At 40.2% G+C, this 12,300-nt stretch overlaps 1 protein-coding gene across 1 annotated transcript in view; it reads right to left on the bottom strand.

The window, feature by feature from the left end:
• Positions 1-12,300, bottom strand: part of phaf1 (phagosome assembly factor 1) — a 63,200-nt gene that overhangs the window by 18,651 nt on the left and 32,249 nt on the right. Inside the window, exons 5-8 of the mRNA XM_043707225.1 lie at positions 7,957-8,036; positions 7,669-7,763; positions 5,698-5,795; positions 5,010-5,122 (exon numbers count right to left, since the gene is read on the bottom strand). Of these exons, the coding sequence (XP_043563160.1) occupies positions 5,010-5,122; positions 5,698-5,795; positions 7,669-7,763; positions 7,957-8,036 (386 nt within the window). The remainder of the gene's footprint in view (positions 1-5,009; positions 5,123-5,697; positions 5,796-7,668; positions 7,764-7,956; positions 8,037-12,300) is intronic.

Below are 12,300 nucleotides of genomic sequence, written 5' to 3'. Positions count from 1 at the left end.
AGGAAGACATTATCTCTTTCCAAACAACTGATCATACTCTGCCCTAGTTAGAAGGCCAAGCAGAAAGACACAGGAACCAAAAAGGGATACAAGCACACTAGGGACAGGAGATGCTTTTGAATAATTTGTCAAAATTACTCACTCAAATTGCTTTCCAGCTTACAGAAAAGGAAAAGATTTCCTGGTGGTGTGGTACTCTCATACAGTAACAAGTACAGGTTGACTGAATAACACCACCATATGAAGTAGCAAAGTAAGCTATGAACACATCCCCTCCAAGGCTGAAGGATAGGATTGTGTTATAATTACTGGAGCTTCCATTTAGGATTTACCTACCCATGAAGTATCAGTGCTAAATCTAGGTCCATCCAACGTCCACAAATTATCAAGAAAAAAAATAAAACTGTAAACTTTGAGGTCAGCTCCAGAATTGTCAAGGTTCAGAAATTATAGAGTTTCCATTTCTTGGCTCTGCACTACCTTACTATTAACAGATTAAATATTTAATGATGTATAGTAAATTAATTCCTGCCCCTCGTGATGCTCGAGCTCTAAATCTATTAAGAGGCAAAGGGAAGCACTCAGATGTAAAATATTAAGGTGATATATGGATGGAAAAATATGCATTCTCTCCACATTTGCTTTGCAGTAAGAGAAGTCAAAGTATTAAGGAAGAACATCAAAAATGATAAAATGTTTAGAATACTCTAAACCAGGATATTGGAGCAGAAAACCAGATATAGCAGGGAGTATGTCAGAGTATTAAATAGATGAGTGCTGATTGTTTTTCTTTCTTCACATTAACTCTTTTTGCACACTCCCATAGCACAGGGCCTGCACACGGGAGTCAGGCACTGATTGTACACAGTCCAAGCCCAATCCCACTGCTCAAGGACAAGAGACAATAATATATCCCCTCATACTATCCTCACAACAAAATAAGTATTTACAAAGAGTCATAGACATGTACAGCACAGAAACAGACGCTTCAGTCAACCACGCCCATGCCGACCAGATATTCTGAATTAATCTAGTCTAATTTGCCACCATTTGGCCCATATCCCTCAACCCTTCCTACTCAAGGCACTGACCAAAGGCAAGCATAACAAATGCTTTCTTCACTATTCTATCGACCTGTGACTCCACTTTCAAGGTCTCTTTGCTCACTAATACTCCCCAGGACCTCACCATCAAGTGTATAATTCATTCTCTAATTTGCTTTTCCAAAAAGCAGCACCATACATTTATTTAAATTAAACTCCATTTGCCACCCCTTGCTCCTTGCCCATTGACTCATCTGAGCAAGGTTTCATTACATTGAAATGGCCTTCTTCGCTGTCCACTACATCTCCTATTTTGGTGTCATCTGCAAACCTACTTCCTATAATTCACATCCAAATCATTTATATAAAATTACAAAAAGCAGTAGAGCCAGCATCGATCCTTGCGGCACACTATTGATCACATGCCTCCAGTCTGAAAAGCAAACCTCCACCATCACCTTGTCTTCTACCTTTGAGGCAGTTGCATACGCAAATGCTAGTTCTCACTGTATTCCATGTCTACTAACCAGTCTACCACAAGGAACCTTGTTGAGTGCCTTACCGAAGTCCATATAAATCACATCCACGACTGTGCCCTCTTAGTTACTTAAAAAAAAACTCAATCTAGTCAGACACGATTTCCCACGCACAAAGCCATGACTACAGCCCCTAATCAGTCCTTGCCTTTCCAAATTCATGTGAATACAGTCCCTCAGGATTTCCTCCAACTCATCCACCACTCACGTCAGGTTCACCGAGCTATAGTCCCCTAGCTTGTCCTTAACTTCTTAAATAGTGGCACCATGTTAGCCAACCTCCAGGTTTCCGCCACTCTAACTGTGGCTATTGATGACAAAAATCTCTCAGCAAGAGGCCCACAATCACTTCCCTAGCTTCCAACTGTGTTTAGGTCCATCTGATCAGATCCTGGGGATTTATCCACTTTTATGCATTTTAAGACGTTCAGCACCACCTCCTGTGATATGGACATTTTTCAAGATATTGCTATTTATTTCCCTATGTTCTATACTTTCCATATCATTCTCCACAGGAAACATTGATGCAAAATACTCATTTAGTATTTCCCCCCATCTCCTGCAGTTCCATGCATAGGCTGCCTTGCTGATCTTAGAGAGGCACTTTTCTCTCTAGTAATCCTTTTGTCCTTAATGGATTTATAAAATCCTTTTGGAGTTTCCTTAACTCTACTTGCCAAAGTTATTTAATGTCCCCTTTTTTCCTCCTGATTTCCCTCTTAACTATACTCCTACTGTCTTTATACGCTAAGGATTCACTCGATCTCTATTGTCTATACCTGACATATACTTCCTTCTTTTTCTTAATCAAAACCTTAATTTCTCTAGTTATCCAGCATTCCCTATACCTACCAGTCTTGCTCTTCACCCTGACAGGAGCAGACTGTCTCCGGACATTAGTTATCTCATTTTTGAAGGTTTTCCATTTTCCAGCCATCCCTTTACTTGCAAACATCCTCCCCCAATAAACTTTTGAAAGTTCTTGCCTACGTAGAGTCATAGAGCTGTACAGCATGGAAAGACACCCTTCGGTCTAACCCGTCCATGCCGAGCAGATATCCCAACCCAATCTAGTCCCACCTGCTAGCACCCGGCCCATATCCCTCCAAACCCTTCCTATTCATATACTTATCGAAATGCCTTTTAAAATGTTGTAATTGTACCAGCCTCCACCACTTCCTCTGGCAGCTCATTCCATACGTGTACCACCCTCTGCAAGTTGCCACCCCATAGGTCCCTTTTATATCTTTGCCCTCTCACCCTAAACCTATGTCCTCTAGTTCTGGACTCCCCCACCCCAAAGAAATTTATTGTATTCATGCCCCTCATTATTTCATAAACCTCAAAAGGTCATGTGAAAACTTCCTGGCTCGTAGGATTTGGCATCACAAAACATGGCTAGTTTAAGCACTGAGCATTCTTCAAAACGAAAGAATTCAACACTTACTAATTGCCCTTCAGATAAACTACAAAGATAGCTAAACTTACATTTATAGTTGTACAAATACTCTCATATTTGTCTTGTTAATAAAAGATTCTTACTTGCACATTGCTCCACTTGTGAGAAGAAACTTCCTCACCTCACTGGTCCAAAGTAGTTGCTCAAGTTGGAAGGAATGGACCGCTTAACCATATGAATCACCATAGCCAAAGTAAATCTTATCCATATACGCTGGTCATATGCATTTTTCAAATCATCAGAATTGTTGAAAATTGAGAAATGAACTTTCCTCTTCTAAACTACGGATAGATCAATTGTGGTACCTTCAGGCTACCGTTTAATCAACTGAGTAGAGTGGGCAATAAACATTCCTAAGCTTAAATGCTGCAGAATAGGACTCAGCTAGACAGTGCATTTAATCGCTGAACCAGCAGGTGGAGCTAGAGCATTATTCCAACAGAAATTCAAAAATATGGTCCTCTTACTTTGGTGAAGAACTTCTGTCAGTTTGAAGTTACTCAGAACTACAGAAGCTGCCAGTCTTAAACTCTCCTGATGCCATTCTGTCATACCAGTAAAGTTCTGGGGTGCCTTTCTTGCTTCATGCAGGATGGAACAGTAAGACGAAGCACACAGCACCACCCTGGAAAGACAAACTGTTTTGTTGCTGCAGGAGTTCAGTCGGAAAACCATCACAGCTACAACTTGCGTCTATCAAAGTCTGGCCTCAGCAAAGTGTTATGAATTTGGAAGTGTGTACTGTACCTTTAGAAACAGTGAATGCTGTTTTGCACTGACAAGCACCTGTGTATATCATTCGATGGCAGTCCCAGAATGTACTGGAAAATTGATAGTGTGTAACATTTGGCTGTGAAATAGGTACTAGAGTTGGTTGATGTTTTGACAATGATTAAAACTTAACCAGTGTAAATTATGCCCCAGGATATTAAAACCCAATAGCGTTTGAATTTATTGCGTTTGCCAACATCAAATCAATGAGAAGATCCAATGTTGGGGATATAAAAACAGGCATTTTCAAAGTCAGAGTAACTGCCATTGAGAGCCAACAGATTACGATATGAGGTGAGCTGTTCTGGGTGTTTTGTTTAATTAACTGGGGGGTGGGGGGGGGGGGGGGTGTTCACCACCCTGTCATAACAAGGACCCAATGGCTCGATCTATAAATATAGTGTATGTTGACATAGATTAAAACATTTAGTAAAGTCTTAACTCATTTTCACAATTGTGCAAGGAGAGATTTCCAGTGTTCAGATTACCATGTGTTAAGCTCAGTTAGTGTAAATATTTCGGACCCATGGAAATCAGAAAAAAATACATCCTAAAAGCAGTCAAAGCTAGACACTGAATGGTTTTGAAATGTAGCAAACACAAACTACTTTCTGAAGCAAATGCCACTAGTAGTCCAGGCTAAGCAACACTTGCAGATAAAAAAAACATTGTATTTGAGATAGCAAGGTTCAAAGAGATTTCCCTGCTCTGCTTTAAAGAAACTGGCTCTCAAAACCCCTCAGTTACCAGTATAGAGATAAGAGTCTCAATTTGAGGCTTATGATAATGCAGCTTCTCCTTATGATAATCCACTGGAGCATTAGCCTAGATTCAGAAGTTCAACAGTGAGGCTTGAACTCAAACATGTGACTCAGAACTAGGATTGCCAACTGAGTCAAGTGTATACTAATATTTATGAAAGATAACACTGTTGATAGCATTCACAGAAGAAAAAGTATACATGTTTATCAGGCTGACCTCATTGAATAATGCTTGGAAGATTCACCTCAGCCAATGACAAGCACTGAACATCAGCAGGGTGTACATTCTATACAGACAAAGACGACATTTCCTGGCTTTCTTCTACACCACTACTGTACCCAGGAATTCACTAAACAGAATTAACGAAGCACTATTTTAGGGGTCTTAAGTGGATCAGATATCCTCTTCCTTCATCGATATGAATGATTTTGGTTTTACCTGCTGTCAGTAGTCGCAGACGGAGGCCCAGGGGTCCCATGATATTGCTTAATACTTCAACAGTTTCTGCATACACGTTACCATAGAAACAACTCAGTGGCATCATGGGAGCTCTATAAAAGCCAGATTATTGCACTTAGTAAATGTGATTACAAAAAAAAAACACCACTTAAATACATTACTTTCAGATGCTTAGACTTGCTATATGATTTCAACACCGTTTTATAAACTACTACTGTCTGGACAACATGGAGATAATATTAAACTCTACCACGAGAATTACTTTGTGTAGCATGACTTTAATTAGACTAATATTTTACAGAACAATTCTTATGCAAGTACACAGCAAGTGGTTTCAACCAACCAAGCCAAGACTTTAATTAACCCCCCAAGGCTTTGGGCAGTCATAAAATATAATCACAAAGGCGCTGCCCATTAAAGGGGAACGGCTACTAAATACAATCCAGGTTTCTAAAGCAAAGCCAATCTAGAAATTATCAGACAATTGCAACTTTAGGAACTGGTTTTGAAATTGCTACTTGATTTTCTACTTCATTATAATTAATGTCGAGCAGAGATTCTTGTACATTGGAAAGATGTGTACAAAATATGTCGCACAATGAGCATATGACAAGAGGCAACAAACAGAGAAATCACAGGATATTAATCTCTTGGACAGTTTACTTACTTTGTATCCTGTAGACTGTTTGCAGTGTATATGTACATGCGTTTCACGGTAGCACCATGGGGAATCTGCAGGGAAGCCAGGCCATGGGCAAATTTGGGCTGTGTAAACACAAATTAGTCCAACATTTGTTTTATTAAAATCAGCAAAAGCAAACAGCCAAAAGGGAAATAAAACTGTCCTGATCCCCTTAGCCAAGTATTAAGCCCAATTACAACAACTCACTCCTTCCACCCAATCCACAACGGAGATCATTCTCAGTCCTCATATAGCCTCCAGTAGCACCCATGCAGATCTTGAACATGATCTTCAGGATTGCCTCTCCAGTGTTAAAATCCAAAGCAGGTCTCACTTATTATCCCAGCACTATGCATCCTGTCTCACTGTCTCTCCTCTGCACACCTTAAATCTGTTATACCTCAATCTCAGCCCTGGGACACAATTTCCCATTCCCTTCATGCCCTGCCCAGTTTTAGTCAATGTGGAATTTATCTTCCCCTTTTTTGCAGGAAGCATTTAATTTCTAGGAGAAAACAAAAGTAAAAGTGGCATTGACCCATAACCCCAGATGTTCATTATTTCTGCATTACTCAGGTTCTTCAGAGAATACTCAAAGGGGTGGTTGGCACAATAATGGAAGCGAAACCAGGAAAGATACTGAACCTAGAAGTGAACGAGGTGAAAGATTATCACTCTTCTTCGGTTCCACTCACTGCACTTACCAATGCAGGTTCACCAGCAAGAAGCATGTCTTACCACTTTGACATGTTTCATATCCAAGACAGACATACAGCAAACCGGTGGAAGAACCTCACTGGGGAGGAGTGGTTAAAAAAAGAGAGCTTGGATTTGAATTCACCTGCCTTTGACAGGATTTCAGTGACAAAAACACCCTTCAAACAGGACCTTCTTCCTACCGCTGAGCCAATTTTGCATTCAAACTGCTAAATTGGTTTTAGCTTAACCAGTCGATCTTGCGAGACCTTATCAAAAGACTTTAAATCCATGCAGTCTACAAACAGCACTCTCTCAGGTACACAACTAGTCACCTTTTGGAACAATCAAATCAAATGTTAGACTTGACTCTCCCCTGACAAAGCCATGCTAACGAGCTTGATTAATCTTTGCCTCTCCAAGCAGAGGCTAATTCTGTTTGTCAATTTTATCCAAAAGTTTCCCCATCACAGATGTTAAATTCACAGTCCTATAGTTGCCTGCTTTATCCTTACAACTCTTCGACTAATACTACCACACTAGCAGTGCTCCAGTATTCTGGCATCTCTCCTGTGGCAAGAGAGAATTTGAAAATGAATGTCCAGAGCTTTACATTCTCCTCTCTTTCTTCCCACTACAGCCTGGAATACATCTCATCTGGCAATGCCACTTTAGTCTCTAATGGACCCAACTCTTATTGGCAATTTTCTTGCCCCAATATGCCTATAAAACCCCTTTCAGATGTCCTTAATGCTGCCTGCCAGTATTTTCTCACATCCTCCTAATCTCTTTGAGCATTAAGAATTCTCATCCTTTGTTTCACTCATCCCAAAATAGCTATTCTTCCAGATAATGAGTGATGACAGGCTTGTAGGCTGAGCGTGCATGATAGTTAGCTTTATCCAAAATCCTTAACTGACAGTCATAGCAGGAATCAATGGGATAGCAACGCAAGTAGAAAACTGGGCCGATCTTCTCTCTAATTGAAGTAAAGAATTTTCACTATCTTGGTAGCTCCATGATGTAAACTTAATCCAAAACTGGTGATCAAGTTGAGAGCTTCCTGGTTGATGTATGTCAGTTCCAAACTGGGCTGCGAGATTACCAACCAAGCCATCATTGGTGGGAGTGGTGGGAACTTGTAGATTTGAGCACAAGAAAAAAGTGAAAGATACAGTGAAAACAATGGCCAATTCAGCGCAAGTTTGAACAAAGTTGTTACTCTCCTGACGGTAAAACAGCCTTTGGAGATAATCTCACCTCAAATTTTGGAGCTTCTTTCCATGAGTCCAGTTGAAATGAAAAGGAAAGCCCGCGGAAATTGAGATGAAAAAGTTGTTCAGCTGCATTGTACACTAGAATGAGGGGGAAAGGGAGCACAACGATAAAGGTTAAGATCAAGTATACAAACTACAAAGCATCTTCTTAGATCCCTCCCAATGTTTTTGTATAGAAAAGCATATTCATCTTTAGTCAACTCACTTAATTCAGGCTTAAAATTTATAATATTTGTATTCAATTTCCTGTAAATACACAGATCTCACGTACCTCCAGGGTGAGTTGCTCCAAATGACTGGTCAATCTGCTCTATGGTTGGAGCTATAGCCTGAGAGTTGAAGTGCACACCACTGCAGTGGAATAAAGAACAAGTCAAAGATTTAGAAAAAAATTACAGGTTGCAGACTAACTCAGGAGGGGGAATGGTTTCATGTTCTTGACTTCCCATCTCCCACACCACACCAAATAAAATCAACCTCAAGCAAGCGATGTACAGTATTACAGGTACAAATCACGCAGACTGACAGCAAAAATACTTTATTGCTTTGTCACTTGCTACCAACTGAGAACGTAAAGAGACACTTCTTCGTTCCTCCCAGTGACATGGTCATTCCTTCTACAGCCTACACACTGTTCGCCACCACATCATGGGGGGGGGGGGGGGGAGAAAGAGAGAAAAAGAGTTCCCTGTGGTGAAGAGGCAAAGTACTGCATTGGAATGCAAGTTCTTGCTTTCTCCCAGTGCTTCTGCTTTACAGAATTTAAAAGGTCATCTCAAAGACATGGTTGAATTTCAGTACTTCCAAGTGCTCCAATATTTGTGAAAGCTTATAGGGGAGTATTATGATGCCCTTAGAATTAAATGCTCTGTATCGCACCTATATTAGTGCTTCCAAAAGCCACTGTTTAAATGATTTGAAGCAGGATTATGGATGTGCTTCCCTCCTCCCTATTTCCTGATCCAGATGCAATTAGATCAATTACAGCAAACATGAATGGAGAACTTTGGAGGGGACTAGCTAGCACCAATCAAGGCCATTCCTGGTGGTTTAGGTGTCCAATGGTTAAACTAAGAGGTTGAAACTCCACTCAGGAGGCCGGTAAAAGAATTTCTGACCAGTTACCATGAAGTTGGCTCTCAAATCGCTTTCACAATTGTCACTGAGCACTGAACAACCAGAATGAAAACTTATCAAATTGCATTTGTGGGTGGAGTAGATCATGCATTCAAGATCTGAAAAAAAAATTGTTTGAGAAATTGAGACTTTTAACTTGAAAACAAGTAACCTTATGATGAAAGCCAATTGAAGTATTTTCACACATCACAACTTCTTTCAGAAACTCTCACATATGGTGGATTATGGAGAATACAGTGATCCCCAATTATATCTGCATTCAAGAAAGTGCATTGGTTCAATAATATTGAGCCCTGATGAAAGGGGAAAGAGCAGAGAAGGAGTTGGGGGTGGGGGGAGGAAGAGAAGAGGGCTCAAACTAGAAGCTATAGATTTATGGTGAGAAGGGAAGATTTAAAAGGGGACCTGAGGAGCAACTTTTTCAGAGGGTGGTGTATGGAATGAGCTGCCAGAGGAAGTGGTAGAGTGGGTACAATTGCAACATTTAAAATGGCATTTTGGTATGGACATGAATAAAGGAAGGTTTAGAAGGATATGGGCCAAATGCAGGCAAATGGGACTAGCTCAGTTCAAGAAGCCTGGTCGGCATAAATTAGTTGGATCGAAGAGTCTATTTCAGTAGGACAATGGAATTGAAGTAGATGATCAGCTGCAATCTTGAGCGATGGTGAATCAGGCTCAAAGTAGCAATGAGCCTTCTCCTCTTCTCATTTCTTATGTTTACAAGATTTATTCATACTTATACGGGTGCTTATAACATTTGAAGTGGTAGAAAAAGAGACCGTGACCATTGAATCAGTCATTAAGCACTGAAGGTAGCCAATGAGTTCATCAAATCCATGTGGGGTCTGCAGAGGAATTCAGTCAAAACCCATTCTATCCCAGTAGCCATGCAAGTTCAATTCCTTCAGATTTCTAGACAATTTATGTTTTTGAAGTTATCAATAGTGTCCAGTTGCATATCCCTTGCAGCTGTAAATAATCACTTGGCTTTAAAATTGCTTCATATCGCAGCTCCCCTCCGCTCCACCACCACCCCGTAAAACTTGCCCAAAGATTTACAACCTGAGTTCTATTATCCTTGTACTATCAGTTAGTACAAATAGTTTTATTTCCTATCTTATCTAAACCCCAGCTTCTCTACCTAATCTGGTAACTGAAATCACTCACCACTGCAACTATTCTGGTAAATCTCCTCTCCAGCATCAAGGACATTACATCCTGCTAAGTGTGGTCACCAGATTTGGTCTAAATCAAAAGCTTTATAAAAGGTTCAGTGCAACCTATTGAAAGGTCTTGAATCTGTAGAGTAATTATAGGTCCTGAAATAACTCCTTGCATAAACAAACAATCCAGTGTGGTTCCCTAAACACTCATATTTCATCTTTCATCCATAATTAGCCAGAGACCTTGTGGACTGCAAAACATTCCCCTTTGTTCTCTACAATTTTTGATTCTGCCGTCATTCCTCCCTCTATCCAATTCTTCGCCAATCTGTTATTGCCCGATATTTTAACTTCTACTATCACTAACATTAGAATCACCCGGCCTTTTCTATACATTGCATTTTGTCAACATCTGCAACAAATTTTCATCTGCCAGCTTAAAACTCCATAAACTTTTCCCTCAATTGACAGTGGATATGCACTGAAATACTCATCCCATAGCAGTGATATGCAAATACTAATTACCAATCAGAGATAAGGCATCTTTGTTACATTAGACTTGGTTCATTAATCTGTGACAAATGCTGGTAAATTACCATAATAAATATTCTGTACAGTTGTGAGAATAAACTGTAATAAAGACAGTACATAAATGGCCAATAAAACTACTATGCTAACATGGCTATACTACCAGAGTGCAAATTCTTCAAATGAGATCTTATATTTAGCTGCATCATAGTGGGAGCTGAGACTCTGAAGCATCCTGAGTGCTCTTCACTAATCACTTGGTGGAAACGTCTCAGCAGCATTCACCAAGGCCAACCTACTGACCCCAACTGCCAAGTACAGCTACAGGAATACAAATATCAAGAATGTTCAATCCAGCAATTGAGAATATCAAAATCCTTCAAGAAAGAAACTGGGGAAGGATAATAAACCATAACACCTCAGATGAATTCTAATGCTTGGATTTTTATTTGAAATCAAATGTTTTGATGTGTCATTTTCCAGAGTTTCTTAAAAATCAGTCCCGCCATGATTTGGCGAGCTAGGGGTATATGGGATAGGCAAGTGCCATAAGCCAGAAAAAAAAACGTGTTCAAGTCCTGCTCCACGGAGTTGAAATCCAAATCGCAGCTCCACTGATCATGAAAGAATCAGCTGGAATGTTTTTTAGCAGGAAAATCTCAGCAGCTCAGCTTAAAATAAAGCATTTTAGTACACAGCTAATGAAGATTGAGAAGGGAATTTATTTTAAATAAGGTGTGAGGTGCTGCATTTTGGTAGGACAAGGCAGAGCTGGACTTCCACCTTTAATGGTAGGGCCCTGGGCAGTGTTGCCGAATTAAGAGACCTAAGGGTGCAAGTGTACAGTTCCTTAAAAGTGGACTCTCAGATAGACATGACGACTAAGGCGGCATCTGTTTGCTTGCCTTGATTGCTCAGGTGAATTGAGAATAGGGGTTAGAACGTCACATACAGGTTGGTTAAGACACTGGGGGATGCCACTTTTAGAATACTGCATTCAATTCCGGTCTCCCTGCTATAGGGAAGATTTTAGTTAAACTTGAAAGGGTTCAGAAAAGATTTAAGGACGTAGCTGGGGTTTGGAGGCGTTGAGTTTTAGGAAAAGGCTAAATAGGTTATAGCTTTGTTCCCCTGGAGCGTAGGAAGCTGAGGGGTGAACTTTTCAAGGTTTAAGATCAAGAATATAGATAGGTTGAATTGCTAAGGTCTTTTTCCCCTCAGTATAGAGGAGCCCAAAACTTGAGGGGGTATGTTCAGGTGAGAGGGAAAAGATTTGAGGGGGATGTGGGGGGCAACTTTTTCATACAGAGCGTTATGCGTGTATGGAATGAGTTGCCAGAGAAAAGTGGTACAATTACAACAACATTTAAAAAGGCTCTGGACAGGTACGAATAGCAAGTGTTTAGAGGGATATGGCCAAATCCTGGCAAATGGGACTAGATCAGTTTAGGACACCTAGTCTGCATGGATGAGTTGGACCGACAAGTCTGTTTCAGTATTGTGTAACTTGATGACTATGAACTTCTAAATTGATGAGGGAATGATACTGTGTTGTACTCAAGGAATTATTACAGTAACTTTATAGGTCTTCATTTGAAATGAAAGAAGCACCAACTTACTTTCTAAAGGCACAAAATATGGTATCAACATTGCAAGACTAACTCCAAAATCTGCAAGAGTCTATAGCAATGCGTGAGTAATTGGAGTGCTGCACCAATAGCTAGTGTAGGATCAAATTGGAATGCAAAGTCTCTGTTTCTCAAACTGTTAAACTTTAGACATAT

Source organism: Chiloscyllium plagiosum, chromosome 17 (assembly GCF_004010195.1).
Source record: "Chiloscyllium plagiosum isolate BGI_BamShark_2017 chromosome 17, ASM401019v2, whole genome shotgun sequence".
In the NCBI taxonomy this organism is placed as follows: domain Eukaryota; kingdom Metazoa; phylum Chordata; class Chondrichthyes; order Orectolobiformes; family Hemiscylliidae; genus Chiloscyllium; species Chiloscyllium plagiosum.
The sequence above is the reverse complement of the archived record's forward strand: the minus strand, read 5'-3'. Positions and strand labels throughout refer to the sequence as shown.